General features: G+C 35.6%; 1 protein-coding gene across 6 annotated transcripts; it reads left to right on the top strand.

Annotated features, from left to right (window-relative positions):
- Window positions 1-241: 241 nt before the first annotated feature.
- On the top strand, window positions 242-23,275 carry LOC124538541 (E3 ubiquitin-protein ligase UBR5). 6 transcript variants are annotated; one of them, XM_047115629.1, is made up of 49 exons: window positions 242-520; window positions 2,490-2,839; window positions 3,595-3,752; window positions 3,826-4,049; window positions 4,370-4,545; window positions 4,635-4,825; window positions 5,255-5,399; window positions 5,496-5,631; window positions 6,037-6,197; window positions 6,313-6,455; window positions 6,562-6,724; window positions 7,419-7,801; window positions 7,933-8,106; window positions 8,184-8,372; window positions 9,138-9,249; window positions 9,335-9,442; window positions 9,529-9,676; window positions 9,872-10,015; window positions 10,115-10,340; window positions 10,720-10,958; window positions 11,080-11,270; window positions 11,811-11,962; window positions 12,054-12,220; window positions 12,313-12,558; window positions 12,673-12,903; window positions 13,159-13,337; window positions 13,697-13,898; window positions 14,118-14,296; window positions 14,384-14,579; window positions 14,712-14,866; window positions 14,980-15,182; window positions 15,287-15,452; window positions 16,471-16,620; window positions 16,792-16,910; window positions 17,124-17,239; window positions 17,340-17,476; window positions 17,550-17,632; window positions 17,860-17,987; window positions 18,076-18,298; window positions 18,416-18,604; window positions 18,889-19,022; window positions 19,255-19,384; window positions 20,123-20,230; window positions 20,447-20,609; window positions 20,854-21,058; window positions 21,244-21,450; window positions 21,622-21,769; window positions 21,846-22,076; window positions 22,154-23,275. In XM_047115629.1, exons 1-49 carry the CDS (start codon window positions 459-461, stop codon window positions 22,364-22,366), a joined length of 8,583 nt encoding a protein of 2,860 aa, XP_046971585.1. In that variant the 5' UTR covers window positions 242-458; the 3' UTR covers window positions 22,367-23,275. The 6 variants fall into 6 exon arrangements, with proteins under 6 accessions (XP_046971585.1, XP_046971598.1, XP_046971606.1 ...); XM_047115642.1 differs by having other exon boundaries at window positions 17,550-17,623; XM_047115650.1 differs by having other exon boundaries at window positions 14,384-14,567.
- Window positions 23,276-25,129: the final 1,854 nt, after the last annotated feature.

A 25,129-nucleotide genomic window follows, 5' to 3' on the forward strand; every position in this document is an offset into this window, starting at 1 on the left:
GTCTCAATAAATAACTAATAGAGTAATGATTGTAATTGGCAATATAACATTTTTTTTGGTCACTTAAAACGTATTTTTAAGGTAATAAAATAATTCACTAAGGAATCACCGTTTAAAAGAAACATTTAATATATTTGGCTTTAAAGATAGATTTCTCTTAAAATAAAAATATTGAACTTTTGAGGTTGTCTTAATCGGAACATTCGGAACGCTTTTCAATTTTCATGTCTACCAACATTTCAGACGTAGAAGCCATGTTGATATTTTCTTTCTTTTTTCGTCATGTACCGACTCACATGTATTTGAGAACGAAAAACGCTATTGAGATTTGAGAGGACCACAAGAAATATGGTGGTTAGAAAACGATTATAGATAGGAGTGTTCTTTTGTTCTTCAGCTTTTTAGTGGATGCAAATGTGGAAGTGATCTCTGTATAAAATTGACAAGATCTCTTTGAAATGTCTTCAATGCATTTCGTAGTTCATCCATTGCCTGGAACAGAGGATCAATTGATAGATAGGTGAGTCTATTATTTAACTTTTTACTTGACTCCATTACCGTGACTACAATTCGAGATCGGACATTTAATAATGATGGTAAAGATCATATGTAACATCAGAAAGGATTTTTGTTCATCGTGATGCTTGCGATACCAACGATCATTTTATATAGCATTTTCGTTTTTGATTATCAAGTTTATTTTTTATATAAAAGTATGGCTGATCTAGTTAAATTTACATATTTCAAATATATAAATGAATATTGATAAAATCGTAATCCGTAGTTCGAGTTGTATACACGATGTTAATCGCGATTAATTTGCGAACCCCATTTACTTATTCTACAAATTTCTTCTCCCAGTATTATCTTTTCATATTTATATATGATTTTATAATATATACTATTAAAATATTCTTTATATTTTTTCTACATTAATAATAATACACCTAATTATTTTGATATATTATGGTAATTAATTTGTATGAAAATATATCTTTTCTATAATGTATACAACTTTATTTTGTTAAAATAATATTGAAATAATTATATTAAAATGTTACTTAGCGTTTCAATTACAATTAAATTCATTAAATTTTACCTACTTTAAACATATTATAGACTAAGTAATACATAATATTAAAAATGCTACATTTTTACAGGATTTTTTATATAAAATAGAGCAGAAAATATCATAATAACTCTTCTATACTTTTATATTAGTAAAAAAGGGGAATGTTGGTTGTTAATTACATTAAAAATATTTTTTTAAATCAGATTTTTTTATTCAAGCGATAGACATATCTGCTGATATATGGAAGAAAAATAATAAACTGGTTTAACATTTATATTTAGAATTTCCAGGATTATACTGAAATTTTTAGCAGTGCATGCATTTACAGTTAATAGGCCCTCTTCCCGAGTAAAATTCAAAATTACTAAAAAAAATTACTATAACTTAGGCCATTTAGCTGTATCTTGTTAGGTTTTAATATTCATAGACATGATGAATCCTAGGTGACATGTGTATTACCTTATTGTCCAAAATGCATTGTCATAATTATTTGGAAATATATTGATTAGTTTATGGCATCTTTGTGTAAATAAATCATATTGTTGTGCTTATGAACTGGGTTAAATAAATCCAATCGATTATTTCTGGGGTATGTCATTTCTTTCATAGAAATGTAAAATAACCAATATTATAAAATACTATTTATTTTACATTTAATTCAATACTGTAACATGAAAATTTGTGTTGATATTTTAATTTCAATCACAGGGCTGAAATTAGTTTACACTTTTGTGCTTGTGTGTGTGCCTTTCTAATGATGAGTTAATTTATTGCACTATTTTACAATATTCATTCTGATACTACAATATTTTCTTAACATTTGTAAAGCAGTTATTGTTATGTAATAAAATGTTTGAATACAACTGCAATAAAAACCAAATTATAAATAATGTTATTATTCTTAAATTAAGATTGATATAATACAATTATAACCAGTAGTCACAATGACAGAAAATCAATAAAAAAATCTACAATCATGATTCATCATCAATTCATCATCCATCATTGTTACTTTTAGAAATCTTTAATTAAATAAATAATTGTTTGTAAAAACTGGTTGTAAATTGTTTATTTTATTTAAATGTACCCAAAATAATGTACCAAAAAAAAAGTTTTCTTTAGTTTCTGTCCATAAAATAAGATAGATTATATATATCTAATTTCTTCAACTTAAACAATGATCTTTGTATTTAAACAATAAACTATACCATAAATTTTATCATGCGAATGTTTGAAATGTGTCCTGATTATCATGTACATGTACCTACATGGTTTTTATCATGGTACAAGTGTATAGATATTGATTATAATAAAAATAAGTTAACTGTTATGTATACAAAGCTTATGTCACATATAAGTATATAGTTAATGCAAATTATGCATATTATCATGATTATTAAAAAAAAATTTGTTACAGACTTAGGGAAGTAGCGGAGAGATGGAATAGATATGGAACTGGAGCAGCACCATCTGCTCTAACGTCTCTAAGGGGCGTTCGAGCAGTTGCTGCTGGACCAGCCCATATAGCTTGCTTGCTCGAAGATGGCAGCATATGTCGAGCGGCATTCTCCATTATTCCTGACCGATTGGACTTGAGTAAAGCTGATGCAAGTAAAAATGGTGGGAATGGTGGTGGAGGAAATGGCGGCGGTGGTACTAGTGGAGGGAAGCAAGGAGGGAGTGGGAGTGGGTGTGGATCTAGACAACAACCTCGGACAAGAGCAAGAATTATGCGAAATTCAATTCGTGCTGCACCTAGTTCACAAGGTACTATTATTATATATTCATCTAAAATTATTTTATAGAAATACAATAAAGATAAATAAATAATAGGTGTGGCAATTCAATTGGAACATAGATAAGGAATAGTTAAGAATGTTCAAACGCACTGTAACCTATGAAAATTTTATTTCTTAATACTGTTGTAATTTTATATCATACTAAGTATATACTCTTGTCCTATGGGATATTTTATGAGCAACATGCTAACAATAAAGTATCTTTGATATATAAACTATAAGATAAGGAATAGATTTCCCAAAATACCTCATCTCCAATCTAATTGCCAGAAAACTCACAAATAATGTATATATTCATATTATATATTGATGAATGAGGCTTTCTTTCACATTAGTTTACATTGTTATAGATTATCTTTATATTATTTATAAGTAGAAGTTTAATCAGATTTGAGCAGATTTGAAGTTTGAAATATTAATAAAAGACAATTACAATCTTACTCACCAACCACCTAATTTCACTTGATCAGCATTATATAACAATATTGTTATTATAAAGGCATAACAATATTGTTTGTAATTGTCAATATATAAATTTTTCAAATGATTATAATGATGAAGGTTTGTTTTAATGCTTCATGTCCCATTGTTGGGCTAAAGCCTCTCCTCCATTTACTTGTGAAGTTACTATAAATATGAATTTATAGTGACTTCACAACCTTATTTGAACTAATTGACAGAGTATACTATGTCAAATTTTATCTATTTTTAATGATTTGTCAGGATCTACAAGCAGGGCTACTGGTGTGATAATCGGTGCATCAGGCTCTAGTCGAGTAGTTTCTGCTGTACAAGCACCTTTCGTGCCGGAGGACTTAGTAACTCAAGCCCAAGTGGTTCTTCAAGGAAAAAGCAGAAGCCTTATAATAAGGGAGTTGCAGGCAAGTTAATAATAAAAGTGTGTCATTATATCGTGATATAGAGATTGCGCCTAATAAATGCTATTTCTTACAGCGTACGAATCTCGACGTAAACCAAGCCGTAAACAACTTACTATCCCGCGATGACGAGGAGGGAGAGGAACCAGAGGGTGGCGAGGGAGGCGATGGTTATGTTCCCGAAGACCTCATTTCACTTCTCGACGGAGGTTTTCATGCTACCCAACAAGACCAGTCAGTGATTATAGATGCAGACGCCATGTTTTCGGAGGACATCTTCGGGTACGCGGCTGTCAGAAGGTATCCTGTCAAGCTATGCTCCTCGGCCTCATCTCTCCTCCCACTATAGTTAAATGTAGTCCTCGACCCAATCTAGCACGCAAAACGCTTACGCAGTTTCTGTTTCTGTTCTGTGATTGGGTGTTTTTAGTTTTTTTTTTTTTATATTTCTTGAATGGTGTGTCGTTAACAACTACATCATTACTTGACGAACTATATTAACGTTAACGATATATATTTGTTTTTAAATAATAATATTTAATAATGTCGTGTAAAGATGTATGTTTGAAACACCATGCATACTTGTGTAAGAGTGTGGTTAGTAACAATAGTTTAAACAGCCGCAGTGGAGGCGGAGGCGGTAGTGGCGGTGTTCGTGCTGGCGCCAGTCGCGAGAGTAGCAGCTCTACTCAAGACCGACCCTCGGAATTCAGTCGGTGGCGAGAAAGACAATACTTCGGCCCTCGGAGATGGCTAGAATCTGCTCTTCGAGATACATCCTGGGACAAGGAAGGAGGTTAATTATAATTTATAATTTAAACAAAAAAAAACAATTATGCTGTCTATTTCCTCTTTTCATAATATGTTATTTTATTTTCATTCTAGTTGAAAACAAGAAGAAAGACTCTGCCATGGCAGCTTCGCCTCTGTGGGTATCTGAAGAGCTCGAATATTGGGACAGTAACATCCGCTTTACTCACATTGCTGCAACATACAGCGAACTGATCGCTATCTCAACACAAGGACAACTGCACCAATGGCGCTGGTCTGATGCGCATCCGTATCAGCGTAATGATGTACGTGCAAAATTTTGCATTCGTTTGAATATACACTTATTGGCACATTAAATAAAATAATCTCTAACATGGCAACTTAAACCATTTAATTGCAATTTTTCTGTAAAAGATGTTGGTAAATTATTATCGCTTTAACTTCTGTTACATTTGCTTTTGCTATAGCGAAATTCTTTATATACGCATACTAAGTTTATATAAATATGAATATAAAAGTTTTATTTGGTTATATTAAACAAATTACAACTTGTGCAATATGTAATCTAACAGCTACGCGAAATCAATAATCTTTCCCTCTAGTAGAAGTTCTTTTTTTAATATTAACTAAGCTCGTTCAATTCTTATAATGTTATCTTGCTTTCGAAAGACGTAAGGAACTGTGAAAAAAAATGTATAAAATTTATTGACAACATTTTATTTGATTTCGTCCAGGCATCCGGTTGCATTTTTCACCCGCGAGGCAACTGGCTTGGATTGACACCTGGAGAAAGAATCTTAAGTATGAGCGCAGCCGGGATACGTGTGTCCGTGCTCACCGACGCGGGACGCATTGCGACTTTCTTGGATGAGTCTATAGGTATCATAATAAATTGACAATTTAATGAGTTAATTCATATTCATGACATCATAAAGAAACCCCTGTTTAACAACATTTAACATTTTCTTTATTTAGCCCATGCTCCTGGCGCTGCAAGGTTAGAGCATCCTCTTCAGACATTTACAGAGTTTGGCTCTGATAAGGCTGTGTCTCTGCACGTTTGCTCACTGTACACTGTTGCGCGATTGGAATCTGGTACACTTTACTGGTGGTATGTAATCACTTCAAGTATTTTTAAATTGAAATATTGTAAAAAAAAGTAAAGTAAAGTAACAGCCTGTAAATTTCCCACTGCTGGGATAAGGCCTCCTCTGCCATTAAGGAGAGGGTTTGGAACATATTCCACCACGCTGTTCCAATGCGGGTTGGTGGAATGCACATGTGGCAGAATTTCGATGAAATTAGACACATGCAGGTTTACTCACGATGTTTTCCTTCACCGCCGAGCACGAGATGAATTATAAACACAAATTAAGCACATATATATAGTGGTGCTTGCCTGGGTTTGAACCCGCATTCATCGGTTAAGATGCACGCGTTCTAACCACTGGGCCATCTCAGCTCTGAAATATTGTATTGAATCATAACTACAACGTTGTTTGTCACGGGCGCGCAGGGGCGTGCTGCCGCTGGGCCAGCGCGCGCGCCTGTGGGAGAAGCACCGCGCGCGCTCCCGCAAGCAGCAGCGCGGGCACTCGTCCAACACGCCCCAGGATCTGCAGGCCGGCCAGAGTGTCACTATGAAGAACGCTCCCATGTACCAACCGGGAGCTATAGGTGATTTCATTGTATTTGCCTCATCCTATATAAATATTCGATTGACTTTATAGTTGTTTTTTTGAAATCTTTTTAAGACAGTTGTATGTTATTTAAATAATATGTTGGTTAATAGGTTTCAATATGTCGACGGGTGTACCGAAGGTGGGAATATTACAGAATGCTGCATGGAATCTATCCGATACATGTCGTTTCAAACTATTGCCACCACCCCAGCCTGATCGTTCTATCTCTGACAAAGATAAGAGAGATTTACAGGTAAGCCTAACAATACAGTTTTTAATTGAAAAAAAAAATCATTTTAACATCAAATGTAAATGTTATTGTTAATTATAATTTATAAATATATTATAATTTGCTGCAGAACCAATCGCCGCTAACAGTGTCATCAGTGAAGGCATCTTCTTCAAGCAGTAGCAACAAGGATAGTGGCAAAGACAGTAACAAAGATATGGCAGACCGGTTAGATATGCCGCCGCCACCCAGTCCTGCGTCTTCGACCTGCAGTGATACAAGCACATCGCATAGTAAGTTTAATCTTTGTTAATATAAACTAATAAAATGTTATAAATATTACTTACAAAAACACTGCAAAAAATTGTTGCATGTACTACAATGCTACCTAGTAGACTCTGCTACTACCTCGCTAAATCAACTTTAAGCTATACGAAAATTTTATATTGCATTAACTCTCTTAGTCATCTAGATGTCATGTTAATCTAATTATAAAAATAACTGGAACTAAATTTAAGGTACAATAAAGACAAATTTGCATTTAGGTAAATTGTAACAAATCAATTTGAAAACCTTATCTGTGTATTGTCATAATTATAACAATCTAAGAGTGTAGTATGCATGTAAAGTGATGGCCCAATGGGTGGAACGCGGGAATCTGAATCTTAATCAATGAAAGTAGGTTAAAAACCCAGGCAGGTATCACTGAATTTGCATGTTCTTAATTTGTGTTATAAACATCTACCTACACTCTTGAGGATATCCTACATGCTTATCCACTAACTCATATTGAAATAGGCTCCAAATCTCCTCATAAACAGAGTAGGTCTCAACCCAGCAGTGGAACATTTATAGGCTATCACTTTCCTTTATACATGAAATAGTGATAATGATAAAAATCACAATCAGATTGATCAATGTTATCATTCCATTGAGAAATTTGAAGTGTTTCTTTCGGTTTCAAAATTCCAATATAATTAATTTTAGAACGAGCTAAACGTGTTACTGTCCGCGGTGAAGAAGGTTCGTCCAATGATGGGTCCAAACGCGATGAAGAAGAATGGCCTCTCAAAGAAGTCGTGTTCCTTGAAGATGTCAAAAGTGTACCTTTGGGACGAGTTTTGAAAGTTGATGGTGCTTACGCTGCGGTTCGCTTTCCATCTGTTGGAAAAGACGGCAAAGAGATTGTGCCAACCACACCCGAAGACTGGACCGCATTGTTGCAAGATTGCCGTTTAGTCCGCAAAGACGACTTGGTAGCAGTGAAATGGGGCGCTGGAGGGTCAGCCGGACCGCGTGGTCCAGATTGCTTACAACGATCCCCGAGAAAGATTGCGTTACCTCCAGATCTGAATGTTATCACAATTGCCGTAAGTACCATATTCCTGTTGATAACATTTTGGATTTATAAAAACGTTAAGAGATTTTGTATATTCTGAAAAAGAGGCATCATAATATACGGTTAGATAAATATAACTATAGAATACATTTTATATTCTAGGTTGATAATCGTGGCGTACATGCTGTTGTCCGGCGCCCGGGGGGCGCTTTAGCGTATGCCGTATATGCAGTGGGGACTACGAGGGCACTCACCGACAGTACATTCCCGACAGACCATAGCGCACTGCTTGGATACTCTAATGGCCAAGCTATACAACTTACTACTGCTGCAGAGGTTAGTATCATTTCCACGAGAAATAATTGTTTTTATTAACAGTGAAATATTTGTACATATTTTAATTTTAACAACAGGGAAGTGAACCAGTAGTGATGATGTTAGACGGAAACGGTGCACTCTACCCAGTGGCACGAGACTGCGTAGGTGCAGTGCGCGAACCGCCGCCTTTGAACTTGCCGCCTGCGCGGGCGCTGGCTGCCCACGCGCTGCCCTTACAACCGCACCATCCACATCATCCGCACCATCCCGCACTGAAGTCGCAGGTAAAGTATTAGAAATGAAATTAAAGTCTCGTAACTATTCAAATGCGAATTCTATGTATAACTTACATAAATTTGTTAAATAAATTACCTGCACCCAAAAAGTGAAAATGACATGAAATATAACAAATTATCCTATGCCTATGACATGCCTTTTTTATATAGCGAAGTACAGGTACTTCTAGCTAGTTATGATGAAGTTTATAGTGCGGCATCTATCTTAAGGTAGTTTGTAGCGTGCAGTTATATATTATACCTCAAAATAAATGGGCTTATTTAAAAACAAAAATGAAACATTTAAGTCGCACTTGTACTAACTGAGATAAATGTGAAACTACGCAACGGTTTCAACCTACTTTCAAACATCATTATAAATAATGTCTATCTGAACAATATATTAAACATACACTAAAAGATTCAGTGCGTTTTGGAGATTTCACTATATAATGTTATAATGGTTCTTCCCATTGAATATATACTATTGACACACACAATCTCAAGTTCTTATTAGATTTTTAATGTAAACTTTCTCAATCGGACTTGTAGATCTTGAAATTTGCACATCCAACCAAATTTTATGCTTTATAATATTAGGACAAACTCTGATGCATGACAGAATGAACATAATTCTGTAATGTGATTTTAAACATAAATCTTTTCTGTTTACTACTAATATCATAATTTCTTATAATAAACAGATAATATCACTTTTGCCAAACTTCTCTGCAAAATTAAATGAAATTAATATTTAATCATTTCATCCTGTAGGTGGCGCTTATTATCATGGTACCTGAACCTCAACTCATGATGCCTCGCGTTCTACGCTGCGATTTAGATGGTGTCCGTCAGCTATTACACCAGTTGGAATCTGACTCAAACAGTAAGTTGAGTATTTTTAAATGTTTCACTTGTAATTCTATCAACTTATGTCACATGTTAATGTACATATTATTATTTACCCACAGAGCAACAAGTTCTTTCAATATTACAAGAGCGTTGCGACGGAAACAGAAATATTCTACATGCTTGCGTGCATATGTGTGCACCGACATCCAATAAGGAACCTGATATTGGTAAGCAAAGTAATATGGTTTACGGTATGACTTTAAATTGTTATTAATTTTGGAAAATAATATATAACCTTATTTGTTATTTTAAGTTGAAAACGCATCAATGCCTAACATACCGAGTGGGACAAGTAGCAGTGGTGCAAGTGCGGAAGAAGCCGTGCCAGCCCTTACGTGGCCCCCTGAGACATTTGAAGCTTCTGGTGATGAAGATAGCTTAATGGGATTGACTAATAATGGGTAAGCAATAACAAACTAACAACATATAACAGAGTAAATAAGGAAAATTTTGAAAAAAATAAAGATTTATATTAAGCAATAAAAAAAATTTTTTTCCACTGTTTTGTTGATATTTTTATAACACATCTTAAACTGTCACTAGTTTTGTAATGAATAGCTTATATAGATTTTTAATTATTAATGACTGGATTATAGAAAAATGACAAGTGGCAGCAATAATGGGGGTAGCGCAGTGAGTGCAGACCCAGCAGAGCGTCGAGGAAATGCGTTAGCTGCACTCCGTGCCTTGTGCGAGAGCTCAGCACTACAACCATTTTTAATGCAACTGCTTACTGCTAAGTAAGAACCAATTTTAATCATTTTGAAATTCATTATTAATCAATTTCGTTCATTTTGGCTTAGTTTTATGAAATACTAATCAATCGTGAATTAATTTAGGGATGGCATGGGACAAACACCCTTAATGGCAGCTGTAGCAGAACGGGCTTACCGTGCCGCGTTAGTACTTCTAGACTCCATTCGCGCGTGCCCGGACGCGGACGAAGTACAACGTTCTGCTGCCATCTTCCCGCCCAATGCGCACCCGGATCATTCTCCGCTACTTGTACTCTGCTGTAACGATACCTGCAGTTTCACGTGGACTGGGCAGGATCATATAAATCAAGTATGTCAACCCAAGAATTGTTTTTTGTATTTCTGGTAAAGTGACTGATAAATATGTTGTTCCTTATTGGATTAGGATAAAAAAATAGTGCTGTACACCATCCTTTCAATGAATAGAGGTTGCTTCAAAAAGTATTTGTTACAATAAAATAAACAACGTCATATCCAGAAAAGATAAACTTCTCGGTTGTCAGTAATTTGACCCTTTTAACTTCTAAAAATGTATTATTTACCTAAAAGGAATTCTATTTATAACTAGCCGAACCTGAGGCTTCACTGGAGCGAAATTAATGCTCCCAATTGTATGAATATGCCAAGACAAATAAAATTGTATTTTACATGAATATTTATAGATTCACAACTCTGCTTTGTAATTGCAGGATATATTTGAATGCAAAACATGTGGACTCACTGGATCACTCTGCTGTTGCACGGAATGTGCGAAGGTATGCCACAAAGGTCACGATTGCAAATTAAAACGTACTTCACCAACGGCTTATTGTGACTGCTGGGAAAAGTGTCGTTGTAAAGCATTGGTTGGTGGAAACTGGGCTGCACGATGTGACTTACTGGCAAGACTCGCTAGAGATACGCAACTTGCTACGCATTTTAACTCAAGGTATTTAAATTTATTGTTATTTAATGTATGCTTGTAAATTTAAATTGATAAATTTAAAATCTTTCATTAGGAGACTAGGGTTATAGTTTTTCATTATTATATTAATCGTATTATTTTTCAGGGGCGAGTCGATTTTACTCTTTCTAGTCCAAACAGTCGGTCGGCAAGCGGTGGAACAACGTCAGTTCCGTGCAGGTGGCGGTAGAGGTCGTGGGCCGCGCAAGCAGCCCGGATCAGATGCCGAGGTTGATGTGCCTGATCATGACTTGGAGCCACCACGATTTGCACGACGAGCGCTTGTGCACCTCTTAGGTAAAATACAGTTAAATGTAAATTAATTATAAATCAATTCACACAGTTATGTATAGTATGACACAAATTAGATGTAGCATCGGAAAATGCAATGGAATGAAAATAAAAACGATTACTGCCGATTTACACAACCAATAGAAATAGCTCCCTATCGCGCAATTCGACGCTAGTCGTCGCTATAGATTCCTGCGTCAGAAAAAGAAGTGCATGTAAATCGACGTGTCAAATTGACGAATATATTAGGTCATATTATATTACAAGTTATTACGTTTGTGTAAAGATCATATTCGCATGAGAAATATGTATTGATAATTTGGGATAGCATACTCAATTCGGATGTGATCGGTTTTACGAATTTTGCCGATGCTACATCTGAGTTGTGTCGTACTATACATGTTCAAAGTTTATATCAAATATATTTGAATTATTATGACAGTCTATTATGAACAAAACATCCTACATGAGAGGACTGCATCGTTCAGTAGCATCTTGATGAAATCGTTTATTATTAATAGAATTAATTTTATATAATTTATGTAGGTGACTGGCCAGCAGTAGAAGCCGCAATTATGTGTGGATCAAATGGATATAATGACGGAGCGAGTGGATCAAGTAGCCCGGCTCCTAATCAATCGGGAACAACATTGTTAGACAAATTCACGCATGCTCTTATCGTCAAATGTACTAATGAGGTAAATAGAGAAAGAATTTGCAATTCTCTGTCTTTTTATACACAAAAAAAAGTGTTACAATAATAATATTATTTATTAAACAATATTTTAGATGCTAGACACACTATTGCACACATTGATCAGAGAGCAACAAAATGACACGGTACCAGGACGAGCAGAGCGTTCCAGGGAAGTCACACGACGATTCGTTCGGTCGGTTGCCAGGATATTTGTAATATTTAGCGTCGAGATGGCTCCCGGTGCCGCTAAGAAAAAAGGGTAAGATGATTACGATTTACAACTGCCATAACTAAAACCAGTTAATAATTTTCAAATAGATTATTTTTAATATTTTATTTTTTTATTTTTAGGCCTTTGTCGATTACATCTTCGTTAGTTCGTTGTCGTCGAGTATTTGCAGCCTTAGTGGCCCTCGCAGTAGAAGAATTGGTGGAAGCAGCGGATGCATTACTAGCTCCGGTGCGTCTGGGTGTTGTTCGTCCTACCGCACCCTTTCCACTTGCAACTACTTACGTAGACTTAGTTAACGGCAGCGAAGACTTATTTGGTGTGGAACCTTTATCTACCGGACATTCACGGCTGCCTCATTCGCGCAGGTATTTAATGTTGGTTATACTTGACGCTTTGAAATAAAAGAATCACTATCACCACTAATAATTATAGTTTGGAATATATAGTAATAATTACAATTTTTCTCTTTATTTTATTAGGGAATCAAATGTAACCGGGGGTCGTGGTGCTGCCACTGCTGGTACATCAATGGGAAGTTCTACTTTAGTGCCAGATCGGTCGTCTACACCTGTAGCTACAGAGTATCCCGATGATGTCACCGGCGAAGCGCTAGGTGCCGACGATGATGCTTCGGAAACTGACGAACCCAATATACCTGCTCCAGTTGCGCCGGCTGAATCGCAGCATCACGATGACCCAATGGGTGATAGGTGAGTGATATAATATTATCATGGAATGTTTACTAAAATGTTTGACATTCTTATTATCTTATATTACATTATTAAATTCATAATTTGAAGTCGAAGAACTATAATGACTGTTAGAATTAACTCTCCACACAAATCCCTAAGAAATTAAGAAATACATAAGTTAGATATGCTAAAGGAAGACACCGTTAGATAATTTTTATAATCTTAAAGTTAGTCTAAGTAATTTATAAAAACGAAGTTTTTTTCTTCTTGCAGAGGTCAAGAACAACATGTAGTTGTCGAAAATGGAACTGAACGCGTCGAAGGCGGTGAAAGCGAAAGTGAATTAGACCTACTGGCTGAAGTCGAGACAGAGAGCGACTCTGACGACCAAGATAACGCCGAATCTGCTCAACGCAGTGTGCAGACTGGGGCTACACAAGGATCAGATGCTGGTAAGAAAGAGAAGAAAGGAATTATAATTGTTTTGTTTGTAATTTTTATATATCACATACCTTTATGATGTTCGAGACAACATTATTTCATGTGGTACCGTCGTTACTTCTGATTATCCGTAACACAAGTGCTTTAGCTACTTACATTGGGATCAGAGTAATGTATGTGATGTTGTCTCATCTTTATTTATTTATTTTATTACCAAAATTCTGACAGCATTTTTGCCTAACGAATCCATAAATAATAAAATTAAGAAATTATTCAAAATTTCAACTAATGATAATGTACTTACATCTTGTATATATCAAGGCTTCGGCCTGACCTATTACTGTTGAAATTATCTGGTGCACCGTGACAGGCATAGCGTCGATGCTGTTGTATCCTGAGGATGAAAGCGGAGACTCGACACAGCCTGAAGATGAAGACTCGGAAGCTGGCGAAACAGATGAACAGGACGCCGAAGCTGAGCTCCCACTACATGATGGAGAGCCCCTTGAACGACGATCTGCACCGCCATCTAGGCCTAATTTAGCGCCTCATTCCATGCAGTGGGCTATACGGTGAATTTAGCAATTACTCTTTTTCAATATAATACTATTTTACAATTTAAAATTCTTATAATTTGAGTAACACGCTGACATGAAATTATATAGTTAAGAATAAGTCAGATCTAGCACTCATTTTTAGATTTTGAATAAATTTGATATCATAAGTAAATGGGATGGTTTCTTGCACTGTACCTTTTGGATAACATTTGTCAACATTCATTCTCTGTATAGTTCTCGCGAGACTTCCCGCGGCACGACGAGCGGTACGGGCGGAGTGAGACTGACAGGCAGCTCGTCGCTTGTTTTCATTGATCCGTCCTCGTTACGTCGGTCTACAGCCGCGGCGGCCGCCGGCGCACAGGATCCTCACTCCACATCCACTACGGCATCTTTTCTTGCTAGAGCTTTTGGTAAGTTTAGCTTAAATTTACATTCAAATTTTTATATTGATTATTATTAATTAAATGTATACTTCTATATTTCTTTGCATTTTTTAGGAATCGTTATACGACAAATAGCAGATCTCCTTTGGGAATATGAGCGAATTACTTTGCCTCTGCCGCGTATGTTGCCTTTGGCTTACCGTGAGGCGTTGCGCTTACAATGCTATCTCGAGAGACAGCTCAAACAGACCTGGGACTGGCTAGTCACTGTCATGGACGCAACCGAGGCACAACTTAGGTATAAATTTCTGTATGTTTCTATTTAACACTTTACATATTATTTTATTAGTAACCATAGTCGACATTTAAAATGAATTTTTATTTTTATTTATCATGTTTCTGTTTGATGTATTTAATTGATAAAAAAAATCATTTGTTTAAGATTTGGTGCATCACTTACCTCTAACAATGCCAGTTCTTCCACTGGAGAAAGCCGTTCATCGGCACCGGCCACTAGACGGACTACGTCATTTACATCACCGGCGACACGGATCATTGGCTTCTCTGAAGCTCCCAGAGCCAGAGATCGGGAACAAGGTAAACTATTTGTTTTTAGTATTATGTATTAAATTATGTTACATAAAACGTTGTAATAAATATATATTTAAATAATTTTTTATTACTAAATATTTCAAATTCTGTTCTTCTAGGAGTTGAAGCAGGAAGTGCTCGCAGAGAATTTCTAGCATACTGTCTATCGTTACTGAGGGCGCACAGTGCGGAACACGCAGAACAGTTACCAGTCCTCGACGTGGCGGCGCTCAAACATGTAGCTTATGTCTTAGACGCTCTAGTTTATTACATGCGGGCAGCGCAACCCCAACCGCATCATCATCAGCATCTGTGGGCTCCGGTATGTATTTTTTATTTTATTAAGCAAGTTATTTTATACAATAATACAATAATGTTCTTTATTTTATTACACATAAAATAAATGATATCTGTTAATTCTGTCAGGATGAGAATGAAAACGAAGAAGGGGAGGAAGAGATGGTAGTTGGTGGTGGCACCGCCGCGGAGTCGGACGGTGAAGCCGAAGGAGCTAGAGGTCGAGCGCATGCCTTTTTCCAGCGTTCTGACTCCACTTTATGTCTGGGTTGTCCACCACCCGATCCTTTCAATAGTAAGTTCTATCGATTATAACTGTTACTGGTCAATTTATTTAACATAACATATTTATTAATACCGAACCAGTATAATTTAAAACTATTACGGCAAAAAGTTTTTATACCAAAAGATTTTTGCTGTAAAAGTTAAGTTGAAATTGGAATGCAGTCAAAACAATACACTTAGTCCATTCCCATGAGAATAGGAAATAATCAAAACAAACCGTACTTTTCAATATCACAAGTTTTTTATTGATAAGTCCAATGTATGATTTATTACAAACAGTTCTTGACTAATATATTTTAATTTGTAATACAACATTTTACTGAATTACGTAAATCCACTTTGATTTTACGTCTAAAGTAACGAAAACTGATTTGCCGACATTCAAATCGCTATTTTTCAATGGACGAAGTCGTCTAACGATGTTCGCAAAACAAATGCAGACTGAATAAAGTTATACAGATAAAAAATATATTATGTTAGTTTTAATGTACTTTTAGATATTTTTAAATTTATATTTATTTAATTGGTTATAAAGAAATGAAATAGTTGTAAAAATATGTATAAATTTACCTAAGGTTCTATAATAACTCTATTATTTTATATATTATGCTATATTATTTATAAAAAATATGATTGTGATTTTAGTATCACTGAAAATAACTACCTATTTATAAGTTAAAAAGGTTATTTGCGAATAACGACGATCCAAATCAAAACTAACAAACTAATTTTTATTCGAGACTAAAATGTCGCCAGCTTAGAATTTGAATATGTACCTTATGTGTAATTTATATAAAAATTAGTTAAAAAATAACATAAAATTACGTTCAAAACCAAAAAATATATCGTTCCGTAGCATTCATTATCCATTCACTCAATAATTTCCTCCTCACTACTTTGAGTGACATGTCAATTCAAGGTCACATTTGTTTATTTATCTTGTCTCCTATTCCTATTGGAATAGAGTATGCATTATTTTACGTGCTATAGTTAGTCCTTTACTAAAATATTTACCAAACTATTTGCAGTGACAATGCAAGATGCCCTACCACTTGCCGATCAACCTCAGCTATTGCAGCCTAATGCTCGTCGGGAGGAACTATTTGGTATGCCGCGTCAGCCAGTAACAGTGCCAGCATCGGGAGATGGTCCACCAGGAGCCAACAATCCTCTCGAAGGTACAGAATGCTAATCAAATGTGAACTTAAATATAACATTGAAATTGTAATGTTTTCAAAATTCAATGAACCAATAAATACTCACTCATTTAGAAATAAAACAACTTTACACGGATTTGACTAGTTGTATTGATAGATTATTAAAAAGTGATAATTATATTATATTTCTAGTTGTACCACGCCGATTAGGATTGTCAAGTCGTGGAACTGAGCGTGGATGGTCACCTCCGGCGCGACCGGCTTCTGCTCCACCCACACACAATCATGCCATAACTCGAGATGAACCACAGGTAAAACATTATATATGAGTAATAGTATTGTAACACTAATGTGAAATATAATCACGAAAAATGAAACTTGTTATTTAAGAAATTTGTTATAAAAGGAAGAAAATACAGAGTGTTCCTTTGAGCATGCTTGTAAACTACTTAACTTCTGAGCTGGTGTTTAATATGTATAATAAGGTGGATATTAAATCATTTAACTCAAATTATACTTTTTAGGACTTATCTTGTGCTAAAGATACTGTGACGAAAATGGATATTGATACAGACGGTGAATATTTATCTGATTCTGATTCAAATGAAGCGAGACAAATACCACGTAAGAAACATCATAGGTAAGACATGTCGTACTTCTCAAGTTTACTTATTAATGTTAGCTTCAGCTATTTTTGTGAGTTTGTCATTATAATATCTGTTTATAATATTATTGTGCAGGCATCCTCACACTGCTGCAATGAATAGTAATAGCCATCAGGAACCCAATGCGTCCACATCTGAATTCCACACATTAGTTGACACAGCTTGTTCAATAATGGAAGCTCCTCATCAACAGAATGTGTCACCTTTACCGGGTAAGTACTTTATTTAACCTGAATTATTTGACTGTAAAATTAACATATCAAAATTAATTGAAAATGTTTCTAGGACCAAGCAATGCAAGCGCGGCAGCGCAGGAGCCCCGCGCATCTTCCTCACGAAGCCCGGGCAAGACCGTTATTGTACGTGCTGTAAGTCACTCCACTTTTTTGGGGGACTTTTTCTTAACAAAAATTTACCCAAACTTAAATTGGATTTGGCATGTTTAAGGATTTTGTTTAGAAACGATTTATATCCACATTATAATTTATGTCAGTATGTTTGTATCATATTTATGATTTTCTGGGAAGGTTAGGCTCCTAATAAATAAATTGAAAATGAAGAAATTGAGTAATAATTGAAATTTATATATTTTTAGGGTGAATTACTTAGTGCTGCTGACCCTCTAGAATCACAGGAAATATCAGCACATGTCACTGTAGAAACAACGGGCCTGCCACCGGCGCCGTTACTACCTCCTCAAGTCCTCAATGCTCCGGCTCAGCCGTGAGTATTTTAATTAATCAGAAAAATTATATTTCTACCATAAATGAATGGTGTGTAAAGGTATTTTTAAATTGTGTTTCTTCAACAGCCGCGCTTGTCCCTCATTGGGTGCCTCCGTATCACATGACTTACTATTGGGTCGGTGGAGGCTATCACTTGACTTATTCGGACGTGTTTTCACCGAGGACGTGGGCTTAGAGCCGGGGTCAGTGGTCGCTGAACTGGGCGGTTTCCCTGTCAAGGAAGTCAAGTTTAGAAGAGATATGGAAAAATTACGGAACTCACAACAGAGGGACTTGACTTTACACAAGGTATTCATTAATAAATAAATATATATATAGTTTTTTTTTCTTATGTTTCATAATATTTTGGGAAAGTTTAATAAGATATTGGAAAATAAACTTAAATTCTTTTTTACTTTTTATTAGATGGAGCGCGATCGTGCAAAATTGTTACAACAGACTTTCGCCGAATTGAACAGCGCATTTTCGGGACAAAACCGACGCGCTCACAGCGCACAGCCGCCGCTCGCTGTCAACCGCGTCAAGGTTACTTTCCGCGATGAGCCCGGGGAGGGCAGTGGAGTGGCGCGCTCCTTCTATACCAGTGTCGCTGAAGTAAGTTACTCCAGCGGCAAGTTTTTAGTTAATATTATCTGTACAAAATATTTCTTCGATCTTCACATCTATAATTTAGCAATGTATTATTTAAATCAATAAACCATTTTGCATTTATATTTAATAGAGTAAATATTTAGTATATACACGTCAAACTTAAAATAGTCTCTCCTGGTTCCCACCAGACGCAAAGCTGCCCATAATGCAGGCTGCATATTTAAATTATATAATTATTGAGTTATATTTTATATGAACGGTTATATGTATGTTATTCTATATTCCAGGCTTTACTAGCGAACGAAAAACTTCCTCCATTAGAATCTACATCAGGTAGCAGCAGTAATAACACCACAACCAATGGCACATCAGGTTCATCAGGCACGGCTGCGAGTGGTGCCAGTAGCAATAGTGGAGCAAGGTTTGTTTTGTAGCAAAAATTAAACTTATACCTTATTGTTATTCAATAGCATGTTTATCTGGATCCTGCTAAGCTTGAATATGGGCTATTTAAGTGGTTTGCCCGTGAAAGAACAATGGACAGACTGACACTGTTACTTTCGCATTAAATATTATACTATATTAGTATAGAATAGTTTTTGGAATAAATGAAGTCTTAATGTAGTGTTTTCATAAGCATTTCCTGTTTATAGGAGTGGAGCAGGTCGAGCCCGCGCGAAGGACAACGCGCGGCGCGCGCCCGGCCGGCCCGCGCCGCGCCCGCCCGCCGCGCGCGAGCCGCGCCGGGTGCTCAGCGTCGACGCGCGCCCCTACTCGCCGCAGGTAATGGAGCCACGGCCGTGCGTTATGTAACGATGGCACTTCGCACTCCATAAAAATTACGAATTAATATTTACAATAAACACTCGATCTGTGGATATGTAAGGGTACTGTGTATGCGAGTGTTTATTCGGTGTTTTTGGAAATAAGTACATATCTATTATCTATCCACAGAAACAATATTTGTGTAAAATCGATAGTAAATTACTAAAAAATGCAATCACGTGGGATGTTCAGTAGTTTGTTAAGCTCTGAGATCTATGCAAGGTCAAAGTTGTTTATTAAATAGAGATATATTCAATTGCGAATCACTATCCATATATATATGCGTTCATTAGTAGTAAAACGACACTTGCGCAAATATTTCTTGCTGAGATAATTGACATAATACAAATTAGATTATATAATTACCTTTGCTTGAGATTATGTGTGTAGTTTAACATGGAAAGGGGTGCGTTCATGTGTGAATTGATCATTACCTTATATTGATGTTTAATTTGATTTTAGTAAACATATTGAGTGGTAATGACATTTGAATGAATATTAGATTGATTGATTTAAAATACATGGCAAATTAAATTCTGTCTGTATCGATTCAGCTTTAATCATAAAATATTTAATTTAAATGTTTAAAAATACCTCATATATCTCATTTATAATTTAATTACTCGCTGCCATACCTTTCATTCTATTAACTATGAAAAAGTAATTAATTTTAAATTTACATTTGAAAAATTTCAGGCTGCGCCTGGAACAGAAGGTGCTGGTTACAGTGGAGACAGGCCTGGAGGACACAATGAGCATCTTACTCTACATCAAGCTCAACTTGGGGAAAGGCTTTACCCTAAAGTAAGAAATGATTCCTTATATATTATATTAATCTTACAATAGTATTTTTTTAGCAGCCAGTACCAGAAGTAAATGTAGCTTTTCTTCTTCGATTTATTACTTCGAAAGACTTTGACATGACTTTTTCTTGAATAAAATCAATTTCAAAATGCATAGTTTGTAACTATCTGCCTGAAATTTTAGCACAAAGGTCAACCTATTGCTTCCGATCCGCAGGTGCATTCCCTTCATCCGACATTTGCGGGAAAAATCACGGGTATGTTACTGGAGTTAACGCCTGCGCAGTTACTTGTACTGTTGGCGAGCGAAGATGCACTGCGGCAGAAAGTCCGCGAAGCCATGGATCTCATTGTAATGCATCCTTCGGAAGCGATATTAGGTACGAATTTACATAAACTTATTCACAACGTGTTTTTCAGTTTCAGGTGCTTTTATTTACTATCATGTTCCTACATTTCTACCATTTGAAAACAATTTACGTTTTCATATTTGTTGATACAGTTAAGCAGGGATCGAAATTGAACCCAAAACGTGTCGTTTATTATTTTCACAGGTCTCGAATACTGCTCGTATCATATACTTTCGATCCCTGACGTGATAATAAACCTTGTGTTTCTACTTAGATTTGGACGTGTTCTCGCTATCAGAGCGTGGGGCCGGCGGCGGCAGCGGCGCGGCAGGAGCGAGCGCCGCCAACGCGAGCGCGACCAACGCGGCCGCCGACGACGCCGCTCCTCTGTTTTACTCCCCCGGCAAGCGCGGCTACTACTCGCCGCGCCAGGGACGCGCCACACCTGAACGCATCAACGCCTTCCGAAATGTTGGCAGGTGAATGATCAAAACTAAACTCGTTATTATCCCCACTTAACTATATTATGCACAAGTAAAACTTTTTTGGGATAAGAATTGCATTATTTTTTTTAGATAAGCTACATAGCTATGTGGCTAGAAATTTTGTACATGTACCTACTTACTATACGGTTGTAACTCATGACATTTTTTTTTTTTTTCAGAATAATTGGTCTTTGCCTGTTACAAAACGAGCTATGCCCGATGTTCCTCAATCGACACGTACTGAAGTATATACTAGGGCGACCAGTGCGTTTCCACGATCTGGCATTTTTCGATCCAATAGTGTACGAAAGCCTGAGACAACTCGTCGTGGACGCCGAGACTGGCGACTCTCACTCGCTTTTTGCTACTCTTGATCTCAACTTTAGGTACTGTATTGAAAGGATTCATTTAACTTTAATAAAATTGATCTCATTCATTAATAATACAGTACGTACATTATAGCTTAAATTAAAAATTGGTTTTATTATTTAACACATATTATAATCACTATTCATCAGTGTGGAAAGCACATAATTAATGTAATATTTTGTGTTTAGTTTGGAAATGTGTGAAGAAGAAGGTGGCGGTTGTGTTGAATTAGTTCCTGGCGGTCGAGAAATCGAAGTTACGGCGCTTAATGTGTATGACTATGTACGAAAATATGCACAACACCGTATGCTACTCTCTCAAGAAAAAGCGCTTGAGGTAAGTTACGAAATCCAACTTAATTATGAAGTATTATGTGCTTATAACAATGAGCTCATTTTAATTTCATTTTTAGGCAATGCGTGTTGGCGTTCTCGATGTTTTGCCTGAATCAGCTTTAGAAGGATTAACAGCTGAAGACCTGAGACTTTTACTAAATGGCGTAGGCGATATAAATGTAACTGCACTCGTATCATACACGAGTTTTAACGACGAAAGCGGTGAACCACCAGAACGATTAGCCCGTTTCAAGCGGTGGTTATGGGCCATTGTGGACAAAATGACACATTTAGAAAGACAAGATTTAGTAAGTGAATTATTTTTGAGAATTTATAAAAAAAAAAAATTGCGACTGAAATACTTACTTTCTTATTCTTTGTCTAGGTATATTTCTGGACAGGATCACCGGCACTACCGGCGTCGGAGGAAGGCTTTCAGCCTATGCCTTCGGTCACCATACGGCCAGCTGACGACGCGCACCTACCCACCGCTAACACGTGCATCTCTCGACTCTACATACCGCTATACTCTTCGCGACACGTGCTCAAGCATAAACTGTTACTCGCTATTAAAACTAAGAACTTCGGCTTTGTGTAAATCTTGTTCGCAACGACGACGTATTTCGTTTAGTTATAAGTTCAGTCACTTAAGACTGCCGTTGTATTCTATCTGTGTTAGTTTTACGATACTGTATGTCTGTATTTATAGAGCGCCATAAATAACTTATGTCGAAAAATTAGCACTAGTACGTACATAAATGTATGATTTATATCCTTTTGACGAATATGACTGAAAACTTTGTGACTTGGGGTTATTTGACTGAATAATTATATTCCAAATGCAATAATTGTCCATTTTGAAAATAGCCCTATTTTCAGCACAAGTATATAATATACAATACCATTTTAAAAGGATACCTTATAAGTATGTAGTTATAAAATTACAATTGACTTGATTGTTGGCCATTTTTAAATTTCAGTCGTATAATATAACTTCATCAGTCAACCGTACGCGTCTTTTACAACGGCGTATTTAAATTTGATAAGGGGCATAGTCACTGAGGACAAGTATATATTGACGCAAAATAGTAATAAGAAAATCAACACTACTATATAAATATTTCGGCAGTTACTAAAATATCCCGTTCTTAAAGTTTTCCTTTTATTCTCTCACTATTGTTTCCGGTTAATCTATTTGCATTTGATTTTTCTCCTTATTTATTTTGAATGATTTAAGATCTTTCAAGAAAATACTTTAAAATTATTTGTACTCTTTACAAGCTTGTTATATAGAGAAATATATAAGATCATAGATAATGGGTATATTACAAATATGATTTGTTTGGGAATACTGGGCAGAGGCGTTGGATTCCATTAATAGTGGATTTTGTGATAAAGGAGGAAGTATTATGCGCCTCTATCTCTAAATTTAAGATTTCAATTAGATTTCCCTTTGATTAGTTGTATTTAATAAGGTTCATAATAAATACTTCTCAAAACGCTTAAACTGTTGTTTGCTTTCGCATAAAATCCTTTGCTCCTAATTAATTAGTGCAGTAAGTCTTAATACATAATTGCTATCCAGAATTTACGAGTACGAGTAAATTAGTTATGTGGAAAAAACGCCAGACTAGCAGCGGAGCATTTACTATTTGTAATTTATTATTGGATGTTGTCTTACATATAACCAGTACAATTAAAGACTTCGACTTATATGAAAGAAAAATAGAATGAAAAATATAAATTTGGGATTCGAGATAGATATAATAAAGTAATACGTAAGACAAGATCATCATTGAATTGTTGTGCTTTGTAAGTGCAATTAACGAAGAAGCAATAATTTGCAGCTGTGTAATAAGTAGATGGCTTTCTCATTCTTGTGGATGAATTATGCAATAATTTTAATGTTGAAATTTATTGCATAATTCAACTACAACTATTAGATTCAGAACTTTTGTTAAGTTCATATAATCTGGTAAATCTGTTCTCAGAACCAACTAGAATAACAGATTCCACAGCAACTTGCATAGATAATATATTTGCTACCTATATTCCACAACACAAAATTATTATTAATAACTTAAGTTCCGATCATTGTGGACAACAAGCGTTATTTAATTTTAATGTTAAAAAAATAAGTACTTCTGAAAAGATAATGTTTGTTTCTTTGACCACAAGACGTATTGAGAAGTTTAGAAGTAATATTATGGCTAATCTCCCGCACCTATTTTTTTAGTGACAATCCCAATGTCTTGTATAACAATTTATTCAAATTAATTAGACACAATTTTAAATCCATATTCACTTCTAAAACAGTTAATACATTTTTTTTTAAATTCAATGATTAGGCGACTATTGGAATTCATAAAAGTAGGCAACGAATGTATGAGCTTTACAATGAAAGGACGTACAATCAATCAATGCTTCTTTTGCCAATTTTATGTAAGTACTATTCAAAATTATTTAAAAAAGTGTGATTTTTGGCAAAATCTTTAACTATAAAAAAATAATGCACATGACAAGATAAAAATAACTTGGAAAATTATTAATTGTGAAACTGGTAGAGTTGGCAGTTGCAACTCCGAATTGAGCCTGAATTATAATAGTTTCTTGGCCTTACTGTTGATGCCAAGTTGCAATGGGGCCCCCATATTAACGCATTGGCGAGTAGACTAAGTTCGAATCGTTAAGAAATAAATTTAAAGAAATCAAGATATTGACTGCTGCTTCTCAATATATATTCTGCAATGTTATGTATGTACGAAAAAATATTAATGATTTCATGAGAAAATGTGATACTCATAACATCGGTACAAGGAACAAACACAAACTTGTTACTCCTGTTACTCGATTGCATAGAGTCAGTAAACTCCTTTGTGGGGCAATGTATACGGTTTTACAACAGGATCCCAGAAAGCATTCAAAATGCCTCTGTTGCCAAATTAAAAAAAAATATATGGAACGCTTGTGTGCAAAAGGTTATTACCTATACAATTAATGAGTTTATGATCGATAGCACACCTTGGGAATGAAGCGATCGCCTCCTGGCTTTTTCATCTCATATTAAATCGTTTATATAATATATGAGTCAAACAACAAAAAAAAAGAAAACCCGCTGAGTTTCTTCTTCTTCTGAGAATTCTGATTTGAGCATTACCTAATTAGGTGAGAAGATCACAATGCGCAACCTGTAATTATATAATTCACCCGATATTCCAAAATCATTGACACGATTTCTGGTAAATGGAATGGAATCTTAGATTTCTACAATATAGGCGAATGCTCTCGCGAAGGGACCGCTCGAAATTTTTCTTCGAATGGTTTTTCCAATATAGGTGACTTTGCAGAAAAAAAAGACATT

The sequence above is a fragment of the Vanessa cardui genome, chromosome 2 (assembly GCF_905220365.1).
Source record: "Vanessa cardui chromosome 2, ilVanCard2.1, whole genome shotgun sequence".
Classification (NCBI taxonomy): domain Eukaryota; kingdom Metazoa; phylum Arthropoda; class Insecta; order Lepidoptera; family Nymphalidae; genus Vanessa; species Vanessa cardui.